Source organism: Panthera pardus, unplaced genomic scaffold, assembly GCF_024362965.1.
Source record: "Panthera pardus isolate Hobbes unplaced genomic scaffold, ASM2436296v1 HiC_scaffold_2, whole genome shotgun sequence".
In the NCBI taxonomy this organism is placed as follows: Eukaryota; Metazoa; Chordata; class Mammalia; order Carnivora; family Felidae; genus Panthera; species Panthera pardus.
In genome coordinates, this window is record NW_026526765.1 from 114840877 (window position 1) to 114858483 (window position 17607).

The 17607-nt window shown below is 36.4% G+C and overlaps 1 protein-coding gene across 7 annotated transcripts in view; it reads left to right on the top strand.

Annotated features, from left to right (window-relative positions):
• SLC38A9 (solute carrier family 38 member 9) overlaps nucleotides 1–17607 on the top strand; it is an 84156-nt gene that overhangs the window by 25177 nt on the left and 41372 nt on the right. For 4 of the 7 annotated variants that reach the window (XR_002071309.2, XM_053907357.1, XM_019414264.2 and 1 more), the window contains 5 exons: nucleotides 9430–9562; nucleotides 13942–14063; nucleotides 14201–14264; nucleotides 14492–14585; nucleotides 16341–16511. Coding sequence is in view for 6 of the 7 variants with exons in the window: in XM_053907357.1 (XP_053763332.1) it covers nucleotides 9430–9562; nucleotides 13942–14063; nucleotides 14201–14264; nucleotides 14492–14585; nucleotides 16341–16511 (584 nt within the window). In the remaining variant the exon portion in view is untranslated. The other 3 variants (XM_019414263.2, XM_019414262.2, XM_053907358.1) reach the window with 2 other exon arrangements.

Below are 17607 nucleotides of genomic sequence, written 5' to 3' on the forward strand. Positions count from 1 at the left end.
ATCAATTTTGTTTATTTTTTCAAAAAACCAACTCTTGGTTTCATTGATCTGCTCTACAGTTTTTTTAGATTCTATATTGTTTATTTCTGCTCTGATCTTTATTATTTCTCTTCTTCTGCTGGATTTGGGGTGTCTTTGCTGTTTTGCTTCTATTTCCTTTAGGTGTGCTGTTAGATTTTGTATTTGGGATTTTTCTTGTTTCTTGAGATAGGTCTGGATTGCAATGTATTTTCCTCTCAGGACTGCCTCTGCTGCATCCCAAAACGTTTGGATTGTTGTATTTTCATTTTCATTTGTTTCCATATATTTTTTAATTTCTTCTCTAATTACCTGGGTGACCCATTCATTCGTTAGTAGGGTGTTTTTTAACCTCCATGCTTTTGGAGGTTTTCCAGACTTTTTCCTGTGGTTGATTTCAAGCTTCATCACATTGTGGTCTGAAAGTATGCATGGTATGATCTCAATTCTTGTATACTTATGAAGGGCTGTTTTGTGACCCAGTATGTGATCTATCTTGGAGAAGGTTCCATGTGCACTCGAGAAGAAAGTATATCTGTTGCTTTGGGATGCAGAGTTCTAAATATATCTGTCAAGTCCATCTGATCCAGTGTATCATTCAGGGCCCTTGTTTCTTTATTGATCCTGTGTCTAGATGATCTATCCAATGTTGTAATTGGAGTATTAAAGTCCCCTGCAATTACCACATTCTTATCAATAAGGTTGCTTATGTTTGTGATTAATTGTTTTATATATTTGGGGGCTCCCGTATTCGGCACATAGACATTTATAATTGTTAGCTCATCCTGATGGATTGACCCTGTAATTATTATATAATGCCCTTCTTCATCTCTTGTTACAGCCTTTAATTTGAAGTCTAGTTTGTCTGATATAAGTATGGCTAGTCCAGCATTCTTTTGACTTTCAGTAGCATGATAGATAGTTCTCCATCCCCTCACTTTCAATCTGAAGGTGTCCTCAGGTCTAAAATGAGTCTCTTGTAGACAGCAAATAGATAGGTCTTGTTTTTTTTTTCCATTCTGATATCCTATGTCTTTTGGTTGGCGCATTTAGTCCATTTACATTCAGTGTTATTATTGAAAGATATGGGTTTAGAGTCATTGTGATGTCTGTAGGTTTCATGCTTGCAGTGATGTCTCTGGTACTTTGTCTCACAGGATCCCCTCTAGGATCTCTTGTAGGGCTGGTTTAGTGGTGATGAATTCCTTCAGTTTTTGTTTGTTTGGGAAGACCTTTATCTCTCCTTCTATTCTAAATGACCGACTTGTTGGATAAAAGATTCTCGGCTGCATATTTTTTTCTGTTCATCACATTGAAGATTTCCTGCCATTCCTTTCTGGCCTGCCAAATTTCAGTAGACATATCCGTCATGAGTCTTATCAATCTCCCTTTAAATGTTAGAGCATGTTTATCCCTAGCTGTTTTCAGAATTTTCTCTTTATCCTTGTATTTTGCTGGTTTCACTATGATATGTCGTGCAAAAGATCAATTCAGGTTGCATCTGAAGGGCGTTCTCTGTGCCTCTTGGATTTCAATGCCTTTTTCCTTCCCCAGATCAGGGAAGTTCTCAGCTATGATTTCTTCAAGTACACCTTAAGCACCTTTCCCTCTCTCTTCCTCCTCTGGAATCCCAATTATGCATACATTATTTCGCTTAATTATGTCACTTAGTTCTCTAAGTCTCCCCTCATACTCCTGGATTTTTTTATCTCTCTTTCTCTCAGCTTCTTCTTTTTCCATAATTTTATCTTCTAATTCACCTATTTTCTCCTCTGCCTCTTCAATCCGAGCTGTGGTCACCTCCATTTTATTTTGCAGCTCATTTATAGCATTTTTTAGCTCCTCCTGACTGTTTCTTAGTCCCTTGATCTCTGTAGCAATAGATTCTCTGCTGTCATTTTCTGTTATATTGCTTAAATCGTTTTTGATCAATTCGTTAGCTGTTGCTACTTCCTGGAGTTTCTTTTGAGGAGAATTCCTCCGTTTCTTCATTTTGGATAGTCCCTGGAGTGGCGTGGAACTGCAGGGCTCTTCCTCTGTGCTGTCTGGAGTAACTTGTGTTGGTGGGCGGGGCCGCAGTCAGTCCTGATGTCTGCCCCCAGCCCACTGCTGGGGCCACACTCAGACTGGTGTGTACCTTATCTTCCCCTCTCCCAGGGGCAGGACTCACTGTGGAGTGGTGTGGCCTCTGTTCGGGCCACTTGCACACTACCAGTCTTGTGGTGCTGCTTCGATGGGATCTGGCGTATTAGCGGGTGTGGATCTACAAGGCGCACAGGGGCTGGAGGGGTAGGCTCAGCTCACTTTGCCTTTGGTGGTCCGCTTAGGGAGGGACCCTGTGGCACCGGGAGGGAGGCAGACCCATTGGGGGGATGGATCCGCAGAAACACAGCGTTGGGTGTTTGCATGGTGCAAGCAAGTTCCGTGACAGGAACTGGCTTCCTTTGGGATTTTGGCTGGGGGTGGGCGAGGGAGATGGCGCTTCCCAGTGCCTTTGTTCCCCACCAAGCTGAGCCCCGTCCTCCTGGGCTCAACAACTCTCCCTCCCACTCTCCGAGCAGAGCTGTTGACTTATAACGTTCCAGATGTTAAGTCCCACTGGTTGTCAGAACACACTCCGTCCAGTCCCTCCGCTTTTGCAAGCCAGACTTGGGGGCTCTGCCTTGCCGGGTGTGCTGGCTGCCCCTCCACTGCCCTGGCTCCCTCCCCCCAGTCTGTGTAGTGCGCATCGCCTCTCCGCCCTTCCTACCCCCTTCCGTGAGCCTCTCGGTCTACACTTGGCTCCAGAGAGTCTGTTCTGCTAGTCTTCTGGTGGTTATCGGGGTAAATTAGGCAGATGTGGGTGGAATCTAAGTGATCAGCAGGATGCGGTGAGCCCAGCATCGTCCTTTGCCGCCATCCTCCTGCCCTCTTCCACAGTTGACTTTTTATAGCAAAAAGTAGATAACTTGTATTTAAGTTTGACACTCTTTAAGGTATTTTGCCAAAAGATAACCAATAAATTTCTTTTTGTGTGTGTGTGTTTAATTATTTATTTTTGAGAGGGAGACAGAGAATCCTAAGTAGGCTCCGTGCTAGCAGCACAGGACCTGATGCGGGGCTCAAACTCACAAACCGTGAGATCATGACCTGAGTCCAAATCAAGACTCAGATGCTTAACCAACTGAACCACCTAGGCACTCCTATAACCAGTAAATTTCTGTATGATACAGAAGATGTTATGGTCCCTTTTGATCTCATTACTAAATTTTGAAAAAATGTGTTAAAGGCCTGTTTTTAAAGTCTTTAATCACATATGTGTACAGAAGACTGTGTAGGTCTTAAGTACAATTTTAAAGATAATTATAAAGCCAATACCTGTACAACCAACACCAAGGTCTAGATATAACAGCACCTCATATGTTCCTCATATGTCTTTCACCAAACACTCTTCCTTCCTCTGTAGGTAAACACTCTTCCCCATTTGTGTGACCATTTCCCTACTTTTCATTATTTATTGTCTCTGTATCCCTAAAATACTGAAATCAGTTTTACATTTTTGTAGGCTTCATGTAAATGAGATCATACTGTATGTATTATTTTGGAATTTTTGTTTATAATTTTCACCCAAGTTGTGTGTAACAATAGTTCTTTCCAGTGCTTTCTGGCATTTCATTCTATGAGTATCTGCAGTTTATGTATACATTCTACTGTTGTTGGACATTTGAGTTGTCTCCAGTGTGGAGATCTTACAAATAGCATTCCTATAAACATTAGTCTATGTGTATTTAGCATACATGTGCAAGAACTTCTCTAGGATAAATTCCTGGGAGTGCACTTGCTTGGTAGTGCTGTATGTGTATATTCAACTTAACTGGATAATGCCAAACTCTTTTCTACAAGAATTCTATCAGTTTACATTTCCACTATATTGTATAACAGTTTCCATTATCTCCTACTAGTGCTTGGTATTGTCAGATTTTAAAATTATAGCAATTTATAATTTTAAAATTATAGCAATGGAATCTCATGTTTTCTTACAAGAGAATGAAGCCATTCATGGGATTACAGGTGATTGTGTTTGTTATGCTTTTTTTATACTTTGTAGACTATTTACACTTACCTCTTTAGCTACCACTCCATTTCTTTTGTTCCTTTTTACAGAAGACTCTTTGCAAGGATTATTTATACTCATCGTATCCAGTTTTTCTCTTAATCCCAATTCAGACAGGCTTTTGCCCTTACTACTGCACTGAGACTACTCATATCAAAGTCACTGGTGGTCATTTCATTGATCAGTTCCCATCTCATTTGTCTTTGCAGTAGCACTTGACACAATCATTCTGCCTGAAAAATTTTTAATTGGTTTGAGGATAACTCAAATTAACTAGATTAACACCCTAAGTTGATTTTTGTACAGGTTGCTTCTCATTTTGTACAGTATTTGATACTTTGATTACTCCTTCCATCATTTCTCCCCCCAAGTTTTATTTTAAATACTTTAAATGTACAGAAAAGTTGAAAGAATTATCCCCATAATTTTTCATTCACTTTTTTTCTGATTATAAAGGTAATACAAGTTTCAATGGTTGTAGTATGGTTATATAAGATGTCATTGTAGAACCTGAGTGGAGTGTTAATGGGAATACTTTCTGTACTATATTTCTAACTTCTATATGACTCTAATTTATTTCAAAATAATGGGGCATTTGGCTGGCTCAGTTGGTAAGTGTGCGACTCTTGATGTTTGAGCCCCACGTTGGGGATAGTTTACTTGAAAAAATTATTTCAAAATAAACTTTTTTGTAAAGTGTTACACCATACTTTACTCATCGTATTCTAATGAGCTTTTAATTTTTTTTTAATGTTTGTGTATTTTTTGAGGCAGAGAGACAGAGAGACAGAGTGTGAGTGGAGGAGGGGCAGAGAGAGAGAGGAAGACACAGAATCCGAAGCAGGCTCTAGGGTCTGAGCTGTCAGCACAGAGCCCAACGTGGGGCTCGAACCCACAAGCTGTGAGATCATGAGAGCCACCCAGGTGCCCTGTAATGAGCTTTTACAATATGCCATGTACTATTCTGTGCCCTGAGAATATAAGAGTGACCAAATTGACTAAAGTCCCTCCTCTTGTAGATCTTAATTTACTGGAGGCAATAAAATATATTTACCAATAATAAATAAATATATATTGTGTTGGGGAGTATAAATGCTAAGGAGATCTTGTAAAGCAGAGAAGATCTATGAAATGACAAGGGTAAAGAACTGGGTTGAAATTTTAGCTATGCTGTCAAGGGTAGCTAAATACCTTATTCCACAAGTGAGGAAAGACCTGAAAGAAGAAGCCATGCAGGTATTTAGGGAAAGGCCTTCAGAGGCTTTGTTTTTACCTGAAATTACTAACAAAGATCCTGGAGCAGGTGTTTGTTTATAGTGTTTCAGGAACTGTGAAGAGGCTGGTGTGATTAGTATGGTAAGCATTGAAGTCTAAGAGATGCAATGGGTGGGAGAGTTTGGCTAAGTCAGTTGAGTGTCTGACTCTTAATTTTGGCTCAGTTCATGATCCCAGAGTAATGGGATCAAGCCCTGCTTGATTCTGCTTAAGATTTTCTCTCTCTCTCTCTGTCTCTGTCTCTCTCTCTCTCTCTCTGTCTCTGTCTCTCTCTCTGTGTCTCTCTCTCTCTGTCTCTCTCACTCTCTGACTCTCTGCTCCACTCATGCTTCCTCTCTCTCTCAAAAAAAAAAAAAAAAAAAATTCAGACTGGAGATAGTTTGAGTGCCATCAGCCTATGCATGATATTTAAATTTATGTGACTAGATGAGACCACCAAGACCATGACTCTAGATAGAGAAGAAAAAATGCCACTGGATTAAACTCTGGGTTACTCTGATATTTGAGGGTTGGAATTAGAGAAGGAATCAGCAGAAGAGTCTGAGACTGGGGGTTCTTCCCTTTTGGATCATATCCTTCATTGGCATGTGAGGTCTTCTGTGTCCTGGCCCATGTTTGCCTTATATATTACCACTTTTCCCACTACTTACAGTTTTCAAAAACACATCATGCTCTCTCTCCTTGTTCTTTCTACGTGTTCTTACATATTTTTTGGAAACACTATTTCTTTCCTACTTTTTCCCATATCTGTCTACCTCTGTATCTTTTAGGATTCACCTCAGGTGTTACTTCCTTAGTGGTCTGCCAGACATGGGTTAGCTTCTCCTTCTGTTTGATCACACAGTACACTGCACGTACCCAACACCACACAAGTCTGTCCACTCTTTCTTGCTCCCACTGTTTTTCATGAGCACTCACTCTCTTTTTCTATTTTTCCCCCTGGACTGGGATTGCTTACTTACCTGTCTCCTCCAGCAGATTATGATCCTTCAGTTTCTATGTCTTAGTTATTATTAAATGTTTAGAACTATGCTTAACTATGCTTGGTTGGCACTTAAATAATATTTAATAAATTTTGAAAACCAGTACAAAATAATTAACCATAGTAGAGAAGATCCTTAGGCTCAGCCTTTGGTAATATTGAGTGAAACTGGAATGTAGAGCAGGATTTTTGTGGAAAAGGATGTTGTATAAGCACCAGGGAAAGCGAGAAACACATCAGCAAGTTGGAGGTTACCAATATTTTTGTTGTAGCAGCAAGAAATTTCTAGGTACAGTGACTTGATTAACTTCTTTTCTGTCTTCATTGAAAATCTGCCTGTCAGACATAGCATTTTACCAAGGAGGAAGAAACAAGTACTGTGGGTTCATTATTTTGAATGTTTATTTGCTTGAGATTTTTAAATACTTGATTCCCTTTTCATTTTTTAACAAACTACCCCAATTTGGCAGGTGTTGGAAGGCTTCAGCTTTCATGGAGATGTGAATAAAGGAACAAACAGCTTTAAGTCATAGGTCTTCACATTGAGTATGAACCTTAAAAGTCAAGGAATTGTTATTAACTTTCAGAGGAGTATAACTGGTCAGTAGAAGGGTGGAGACAGATTTAAAAGCCAAAAGTTTTTAAGGAATGTAAGGAGTGGAACCTAGAAAAGGTGTTAGGTAGAAATAACATTTCTCTGTTTATAAGTTTGTTAAATGAATATATGGGATTTTGAGTCACATTTCTAAATATTTTAAAAATTTTGCTGAATGTTTAAGGTACTTTTTTTCTGTAGCATAACCATAAATATTTATAAGGTAAAACAAATATAACTTCTACATGAAATCTCATAATTTATTTTCGCTGTGATACAGTTGAGCTACACTTCAAATGGGAAGTAATACTGATAGGGAGCAATCATGTGAAACCGTGTTCAAAAGAAAAAACCCAAATTTCAAAAGTATTTAATTCTTAATACTGTTCTCTGTATAATACTAATTTTAAAAATGTTTTCAGATCCAACTAAAGTTCAATTTAGAAATGTAATGTATATTTTTTGCTCTCAGATGAAGCTTTAACATATGTTTCTAATAATTTAGTTAAGATATGCTGAGTTGGATATTTTTAAAGAGAATCTGTTTTGAAAAGATTCCAAAATATTTGTTTGAACAGGCACTCAGCATCTCGATGAAAACTGTCGGAAAAGAAAAACTTTCAGAGTCATTCTGCTCTCAGAGTACCCAAGCCAACTAAACTGGTACAGTTAACACTTTTGTTAGATGCCAGAAGCCAAAAAATGTAGCACTTCCTGGACTGCTTTTCAGCAAGGCCTTCAAGCCAATTTAGTGGTTGATATTAATACCGTTGAATTTTCAGAGTAAGAAGCTACAAGTAGAATATTTATACTTTTCTATCACTACCATTCTTGTTAGTTTCTTTTAGTAATCCTTGATTAGTTGCATTCTCTCCTTTATGTTGACTTTAAGCTATAGTTCTTTCTTGAACTTTGCGGGATATCATTCTTACAAAACAAGAAATGAATGCTCTGTAGATTGTGACCCCAGGTATGATTAAACTGTTTCCTGGACATAAATATTTTACATTGCTTTTTAGTACTACTGATGCAGTAGATATGCAAATTATATAAAATACCATAGTGCTTTGGGAGGATTGGTAGTTACCTCAGACTACCAAGTAGGGATAGTTTATTCAGCCTTTGACTGTTTCATTTTCTTTATATCCCCTTCATATTTATTGACATCGCTTAGTTCACTTAGTAATGATATGCTTAGTGTAGATATAATGTCACGTTGATCTCCATATCCATATTATTTGCTCTAGTAAGTGCTCTTCTTTAAGATATTTGGTGTATTGAATTGCAGAGTACCTGTCCTACTTAGGTGCTGTGGTGGAGAATAAATAGCAAAAGGAAGATTCAGAGATTCTGTATACTAACTAGAGAGACAAGATTAAATTTAACATCTATACTACGATTTCTCTTATAGCTAGTAGTTGGAAAAAATAGCAGAAACTAAAATTTCAGTCACTTGGTTTTTCAGGTGATTCCACAGGACCAGATTAACTGTCTCCACAAATGACTAGCATAAATTTTAAGCTTCTTTCAGAACTATAAATATAGAAGAGTTATATGGAACCAGAGAAATCTAGTTTTTTTTTCCTTCATTACTTGGATCTGTATGTAATCTGAAATAGCATATTACATGCAGTTTGGGGCACAGTATCATTTGTGACTTTGAGGGATCTGAGAGTCAGTGGAGGAAAGCAGTCCTTTTCATGCTACTCTGCCTGGTCTTTCTGTTTTGGAGTCCATTACTGGAAGCTTAGAAAGCAAATGAAAGGAGTTTTGTTAGGAATTGGCAGGGTTAATGACTGAAAATGATGATTGAAAACCAGAATCTACAGTTAATTGGGACACAGTTATGGGAAGGGAGTATACACATAAATAATAACATAATAGGATTTGTTACCGAAATCCAAGAGAAGTAGAACGAGGCAAAATATCTCTGGTGTCTTGATGTTCCATTTGACAGTACTTTGGATAAGTTTCACAAGGGAGATGGTTGAGATCACTTATCTGTATTTTATTTGTCATAGGAAGTAACATTGGCCCGCAAAGAAGGAATAGAGACTGTTGAGTAGAAGAACATTTATGTCAGTAATTTCTCTGATTTAGTGCCAAAAGCCTTTTGAGAGAATATTCAAAGTTGTGTGGATCTAAATTTCATTGTTGAAAACTGACAGCTGCTATATTTATTTTTAATAATTGATTGAAGCTCTTTCTGTTATGTCTCCTCTATTGCTAAATTCCTAAAGAGTAGAAAAGAGTGTTTATGATAGTATTAGGAGACAAAAGCTTTATTCTGTGGATTGGATAATGCTTCTTTTGTAAAATTTTCTTTTCCCACCAAAAGTGAGAAGTGAATGTCTTGCGGTGGTGCATCTCATTTCTAATGGAGGACAAGAAGTTATTTTCTTCAATGGCTGACTTCCAGAATTTCTGCCTGAATGTTCTTTGTCAAGTGTATATTCCCTTCTCTAGGCCTTTCTATATAGAGCCCACAAACATCGTCAATGTGAATGATGTCATTCAGAGGGTTAGCGACCATGCCTCTGCCATGAACAAGAGGATTCATTACTACAGCCGGCTCACCGCTCCTGCAGACAAGGCACTGGTAAGGGGAAAAACATGGCTAATTGTCTAAGGTTACATTGAAATGAACAGTGAACAGCATAAGCCAGGGGAACTCCCAGTGATTGAATTTTTTGCTGGCCATATTCCAAGGATGGCATCATGGAAAGTCAAGATAGTAATTAACACATGTCTTACATCTCAGGCTAGTTCATTCTTATCTAGCATAACTTAGAGATTTGGAACAACCTCTCTATGTTGACAATAGCCTAAGAGATTTGTTGGATTAAATTCTGCTAGTCCCCAGTCCGAAGAGCTCTTTGGAGGACAAACTACTTCTGAAATACTTGACGTTATTGATTAAAAACATAAATAATAACAAGTCTGGTTGGTCTGTTCAGTTTTTAAGTTTGAAGCTACGAGGGAAAGATGTTTTTAGAAATTTTCTGCAGGAATGGGAAACTGAAATACATGCAAACATATAATATTTTTACTATTTAGCACTGTCCTTTTGTAGATAAAATACATAGGTCAAAGAGCAGATTTTAAACATTTTAGGCTTTATGGGCCCCATACAGTTACATATTCTTCACTTTTATTTTATGACCATTATAAATATAAAAACCATTCTTAGCAAAGGGGCTGCAAAAAATTGGTTTGAAGGCCAGATTTGACCCATGGACTATAGTTGTTGACTCTTGATCTTCTAAAATCTATATTATTTTAGGATCAGAAACATATTGGAAATAATTTGTTTGCTTATAAGAATTATCATATATGAGATATTCGGAATCTTAAAGCTTAAAGAAAAATGGAAATTTTAGATATTTACTAAAGGGCAATGAGGGGCGCCTGGGTGGCTCAGTCAGTTGAGCGTCTGACTCTTGATTTCGGCTCAGGTCATGATCTCACAGTTTGTGGGTTCGAGCCCCATGTCGGGCTCTGTGCTGACAGCACGGGTCCTGCTTGGGATTCTCTCCCTCCATCTCTCTCTCTCTCTCTCTGTTCCTCGGCTTGCTTTCTCTCTCTCTTCCAATCTCAAAATAAATAAACATTTAAAAAATAAATAAATAAAAATAAAGGGCAATGATTAGGATATCACTTGAACATAGATATCTCACTAAAGCCTTCTGAGGTATTACGATCTCCTTTTGTATAGCCAAAATAAGGACATCCCACATATTCTGAGTGGTGTCATTTTTTTCCCCAATTTTTTCACTTTTTCCTCCCCCAGGCATTTATATCAGTAGTTACAGTAAAGTCTTAGTTCTATAACAGAATTATCTCAGCCCTCTGTGGAGTAGAAGTAATCTGGTATCTCTGGGTCTAATTCAGACCTCCTAGGGGTTCTGCTTGTGGAAGCAAAGTTCAGAGATACTGACTGGGCCAGTCTAGGCCTGAATGGACATTGCTTGCCTGGAAATTAAGTCAGCATTGTACACCAAATTGAATACCTTTTGTTAACTGACAGTGAAATAACTCTAAATCAAAGTATATAAACAGCGGTCAACAGAGATCAAAAGGTAACAGTGTGATATGACCATTTTTAATGAATATATGTATACATCCATGCTCATTTTCTGAGAATTCCAAAATTATTTTTCTTAAAAGATTTTTAAGGGCAAAACAATGTGAAGCCGTAAGTGTCAGGATTTTATAGAATTAAACCTTTTATTTCTGAAAATTTCCTCATTTACCTTAATATTTTTATTCTAAAATCAGGAAGAGAAGAAAATTGTTTGGCTGCCAACATCTCCTAGATCCTTGTTAATAAAAGCAGGGCCTGCACAAGCCAGCAGTATTGGCATCACTGAGAATTTACTAAAAATACAGAATCCTATTCTTTACTCCAGACTTACTGAATCATAATCTGTGCTTAACAATATCCCTGTGTCAATCACAGGAAAATTCAAGTTTGAAAAGCACTGCCCTAGATTACTATCAGAGTGTGGGATCCAATTCTCCATTTTTTCTGTAATTCCTAAGAGTTGGGAACTTCTTTTTTTTTTTTTTTTTAATGTTTATTTATTTTTGAGGGAGAGAGAGAGACATATAACGTGAGTAGGGGAGGGGCAGAGAGGGGAGACGCAGAATCCCATGCAGGCTGCAAGCTGCAGGCTCCAGGCTCTAGGCTCTGAGCTGTTAGCATGACTTGACCTGAAGTCAGATGCTTAACTGACTGAGTCACCCAGGGACCCCAAGAATTTGCAACTTCTTAACTTCTCTAGCGTGTAATCCTGCCCCCTATAACTTTTGATTTTCACTTTTTCTGACCTTTGCTCATGGTTTATGTCCTGACTGATGCACGCATGGCCCTTCCCCTTTTTCTTTTTTATTCCCAGGAGGAATGAGGATAAAAGAGAAGGCAACAAACCCATTTCCATATATGCCTTTTCATTCTTAAGTAGGCTTAATACTCAGTGTAGAGCCAAATGCAGGGCTTGAACTCATGACCCTCAGATTAAGAGTTGGATGCTTAACAGACTGAGCCACCCAGGTGCCCCTCCATATATGCCTTTTTATTTCTCAGAAGTAGTTGTTTCCAAAGCCACACCAGGCATAACATTTGAGACATTCTTTTCCTACAAGATACCACGAATCATATGCATAAATAGAGAATGATTCGACACTTTCTTTTTGCACCAGTCCATATCTTGTCTTACTACTGAGGCCCAGTGTTCCATCACTTCCTTGACATCTTCCCCAACTATTCTAGTCCCCGTTAATTTTTTGTCATTCCTTCCATATAGTATCCCACACTTAATTTTTTTTTTTTTATCTCTGATAGCTTTATCTGATTGCTTCATGTATCTTCCAGCTGGAATTTAAGCTTCTTAAAGTTGTGGACTGTATTTTTTTTCTTGAACACTAAACTTAGCACAAAGTTGTAAATTTACTTACTAGGTGCTGAATATAAAAGATTGTTGATTTATGCCAGACAGCTCCTATGTCTTTAACTACTGTACTACTATATATAGGACTGCATATTCTCAAGAGCTATTCTCAGGGAGATGGGCATAGTTATACCAGAGTACTGTAATATCTTCCCTCCATAGGGAGGTAGAATTCAGAATATGTATGAGGGGGCAAGGTGGGAGCTATGTGTATAGGAAATATATTATCTGTTCAGTCGTCTGTGTGCTTTCAAACTCTCTTAGCTCCTTCCCTCTTGCTTACATACTCCATCTTTAAGAATTCTTGCTTTGCCTTTCCTTAGGCTGTGTTAGCTCACCTTTTTTTTCTTCTGCTTTTTAAATGCTTTAGTAAGCATTTAAAAGAATGGTCTATATTTATTTTTCCATTGTTTATCTTCTATTGACTCTCAATTCTTTTTTTTTTTTTAATTCAAGGTAGTTAACATACAGTATAGTCTTGACTTCATAAGTAGAACCCAGTGATTGATCTCTTACATATGACAACCAATGCTCATCCCAACAAGTGCCCTTCTTAATGTCCATCACCCATTCACCCCATCCTCCCATCCACTTCCTCTCCAGCAACCCTCAGTTTGTTCTCTGTATTTAAGAGTCTTTTATGGTTTGCCTCCCTCTCTATTTTTATCTTATTTTTCCTTCCCTTCCCCATGATTATCTATTGTGTTTCTCAAATTTCACATAGGAGTAAAATCATACAACATCTGTCTATGATTGACTTATTTCGCTTAGCATACTCTCTAGTCCCATCCACATTGTTGCAAATGGCAAGATTTCATTCTTTTTTTATCACAGAGTAGTATTCCAGTGTGTGTGTGTGTGTGTGTGTGTGTGTGTGTGTGTGTGTGTGTGTATACACCGCCTCTTCTTTAATCCATTCATCAGTCACTGGACATTTGGGCCCTTTTCGTAATTTGGCTATTGTTGATAGCACTGCTATAAACGTTGGGGTGCACATGCCCCTCAAATCAGCAGTTTTGTATCCTTTGGATAAATACCTAATAGTGCAATTGCTGGGTCATAGGGTAGTTCTGTTTTTAATTTTTTGGCTTTCAATTCTTTATAATTTGAGTTCCCTACCTACCTCTTTGGTAAAACCAGTCTCACAGAGGAGTTCAGTGGCCACTTGACTCTTGAAATTCCCCTAACCTAAGGTCCAAATCTCCTCTATCTAGAATTCTTTAATCTCAGTCTTTGCTGACTCTTCTTTATTTCTCATGAAAATAAATAGAAAAATATTTTGGCAGTTGTGTATTTTTAAGAATTCATTCTCATTTCACATGAACGGTTTATTATATTCTTGAAACTCTTTTCCTTTAGATCTACTATATTTGGAAAGGATTTTTTATGTTAATAAATCAGAAATACGTGTTTATTTGTTCATGATACTTAGAAATGTGTCTAGAGTCAGGTAATCTGATGTATAGAAAATATCCTGTTTTGCACATTTACTGGTTCTAACATTTCTCTGTGTTTCTTCTCTTACTAGATTGCTCCAGATCATGTAGTTCCAGCTCCAGAAGAGTGCTATGTATATAGTCCATTGGGTTCTGCTTATAAACTCCAAAGTTACACTGAAGGATATGGTAAAAACACCAGTTTAGTAACCATGTGAGTAAACTTAATTTTTGGAGCATTACTTAAACTATAAATAAATGAAAATTACTGGTTATTTTAATTTTTGTCTTAATTAAGATATTTGAATAGTTAAACTCCTTATTTTTACTGCTGTTACTCTGTGTTTTCAGTTTTATGATTTGGAATACCATGATGGGAACATCTATACTAAGTATTCCTTGGGGCATGAAACAGGTAATATAATTTTTCAGCATGCTTTTTGCCTGAATTTTTTTCTCTTCATATTGTAAGCTTTATAATAAAGGTTTTAATAAATCTACGTAAAATTTATTAAAGAAAATAGGTAATTATACTTAATTTTACATTGTCAGGTTTTTATCATAATTGTTTAAAGTAACATAATATGGTTGCATATGAATTTATTCTAACATGATATATGTTCTTTTTGTGTTTTTAAACAGGCTGGCTTTACTACTGGAATGTGTGTCATCATGCTGATGGGCATTTTAACACTTTATTGCTGCTATAGAGTAGTGAAATCACGAGCTATGATATGTAAGAGTTTGCCACGATAAAAATAGAGTAGCTATTTGGGTATTAATAAGTATTTCCTGTTACAGTAGATCATTAATGTGTACATTCCATGTGTGTGTTAACTATTTTGTGCCTAAAGATTTACTTGTCTTATTCATAGCATTCAGCTGAACTGATAAGTCAGTGAATTAGTGACTGCCTTTAAATTCAGAGAGGTTTGTAATTCTTTGCAGAATGCATTTACTTTGGTGCTAATTTCCTCATAAGAATAATTTTAAAGGTCATCTTTTAAAAATAAAGTCTTTTTCAGAACTAAATTGAGAATTCTATGATTCTTAACAGTTAATGGTAACTTTTGATCTATCCCTACCAAGAGATCTAAATGTTGGAATTCCTTAAAACTAGAAAATGTAACTAGAAAAATATGAAAATATGAACGTGTCCTTTGTAGTGAATTTGCAAAGTTTATTTATACGTTGCCTCTATTCATCTATAAATTCTGGATCAGAGAAATACCATTTTACATTGTTTTAAAATAGTTTAGGACTGAAATAGACATATATTGTTTCAGTGAATCTTAGCAATTCTAAGTCAAGAGACCAGATTTTGCCTTCAATTTTTTTTGGTGGGGAGGGGGTCTCTTAAGCACTGGTATATTTTCTCTTAATTTTATTTATTTATCCCAATCCCATTTATCCACAAGTCTCTTGGTGTTCTTATAGATCTGCTAAGTGCTATATATGACGTAAGCATTAGCCTTTTGGCTGTTATTTCATGTCAATTTCTTTTCCATTCAACAATTTAATGGCTTTAGTGTTATATGAGTTTGTTTATATCTGCCTGTCTTTTCCATTGTAATTTCTTTCTTCATTTGATAGAAAAGGGTAACCTTTCAGTGTCTGTTTTTACATTGTCTTCTAACTTTTCTGTTATTTAATTTTTTAATTCTTAGCTCAATTGTCTGAAATTATCATGTGGTATAAAGTATGACTCAGGAAAATTTTATTCCATACTGTTATTTAAGTATGACAAATATTACTAGATAATATCTTCTGACTCTCACTGATGATTTTGTCTAGCCTTGATTTATCATTTGTTTTTATTAATTATATGATACTATAATCTATTTCTTATATTATCTATACTGTTTCATTGATCTATATTTCTTTTTTATGTGTTCTGTAGTTTTTTAAGTTTTTTATATGTTTTATTTATTTTTGAGAGAGTGAGAGGCAGAGCATGAGCAGGGGAGGGGCAGAAAGAGAGGAAGACACAGAATCCAAAGCAGGTACCAGGCTCTGAGCTGTCACCACAGAGCCTGATGTGGGGCTTAAACTCATGAACTGCATGATCATGACTTGAGCTGAGGTCAGACGCTCAACCAACTGAACCACTCAGGCGCCCCTTAATTTTTTTTTTAATGTTTATTTATTTTTGAGAGGGAGAGTGAGAGAGAGAGCATGCACGAGTGGGGGAAGGGCAGAGAAGAGTCAGAGGATCCAAAGCGGGCTCTGTACTGGCAGACAGAGCTCAGTATGGGGCTCAAACACACAAAGCGTGAGATCATGACCTGAGCTGAAGTTGGATGCTTAACTGACTAAGCCATCCAGGTGCCCCTGTTCTATAATGTTTTTATATGATTTAATATCTAATATTTGGTGGTGGAATATTCTTAATATTTTGTTAAATATTTTGAGTTAATTGAGGGAACACAAATTATGATTATGGGATATATGATTAACATCTAATTTTATTCTTTCTTTTATGTTTATCTAGCATCAGTGGATACCACTACCTGGGAATATCCAGATGTCTGCAGATATTATTTTGGCTCCTTTGGACAGTGGTCAAGTCTCCTTTTCTCTTTGGTGTCTCTTATTGGAGCAATGATAGTTTATTGGGTGCTTATGTCTAATTTTCTTTTTAATACTGGAAAGTTTATTTTTAGTAAGTATCTATATCTTTAACATTAGTTACTTTTAGATACAGTAACTACTGAAATGTTTTAGTTTCAGCCTTAAATTCTGGACTTGGGATAAATAAAGCAAAAAGTCATTTTGTAATTCTGAAAAATATAGTTGATTCAGTTTGTTTTAATATCACAGATATACTTTTTATCCATTTATGAACTGTATATATATTTGTGCTTTCTATGTAAAAAGGATAAGGGATCTTTTTTGCCCCCTAGGTACAAACTTTTTCCCCCTTGGGAGCAATATTTTTTCCACTGAAAAAACATGATCTATGCTTATATCCACTCTGCACCCCAATTAATTACTATCTTATATACAATTCTCTTTTTTACATAGAATTTAAATTCATAGAAACACGTAAATCTTAGCCGTATAATTTTGACAAATGAGTACATCCATGTAACCCACACCCCCTTCATGAAACCATTCCATCTTCCTAGAAAGTAGTGATAATATTTTTTTATTATAAAAATTCAAGTTATTTGTTGCTATTATAAAAGAACATAACTAATTTTTAGATGTTTATCTTGAATCTAGCAGATGTGTTGAACTCTTACTGATGCTAATTTTGTAGATTCACTTTGGATTTTCTGTTAAGATAGTTACCTCCTCCGTGAGTAATGAAAACTTCCTAGCCAGTTATTACTTTCTAAGTGATTCATATGTGTATACATACATTTGTATTTATGTATGCTATACCCTTATATTTATATATGTATATACATACAAACACATACAACATATATATGTGTATATATATGTATATACACATATATATAGACATGCTTATCTTTTTCAAAGTGTAAAGTTGTATAGATGCAGTGCTGGTAGACATCCTTATATTGTTCCTGTGGAAATCTTTCTGATGTCTCACCATTAAATATTATGTTTGTTGTGGGATATTGGTTACACCCTTTAGCAACTTAAAGATATTGCTGCCTATTATTTTCTTAAGCAGTTTTATTCATGTGTGTTGGATTTTATCAGATGCTCAATAATCTTGAGATGATCATAAAACTCTTCTTTAAATTGTTAATATGGTGAATTAAATGAATACATTTTGTAGTATT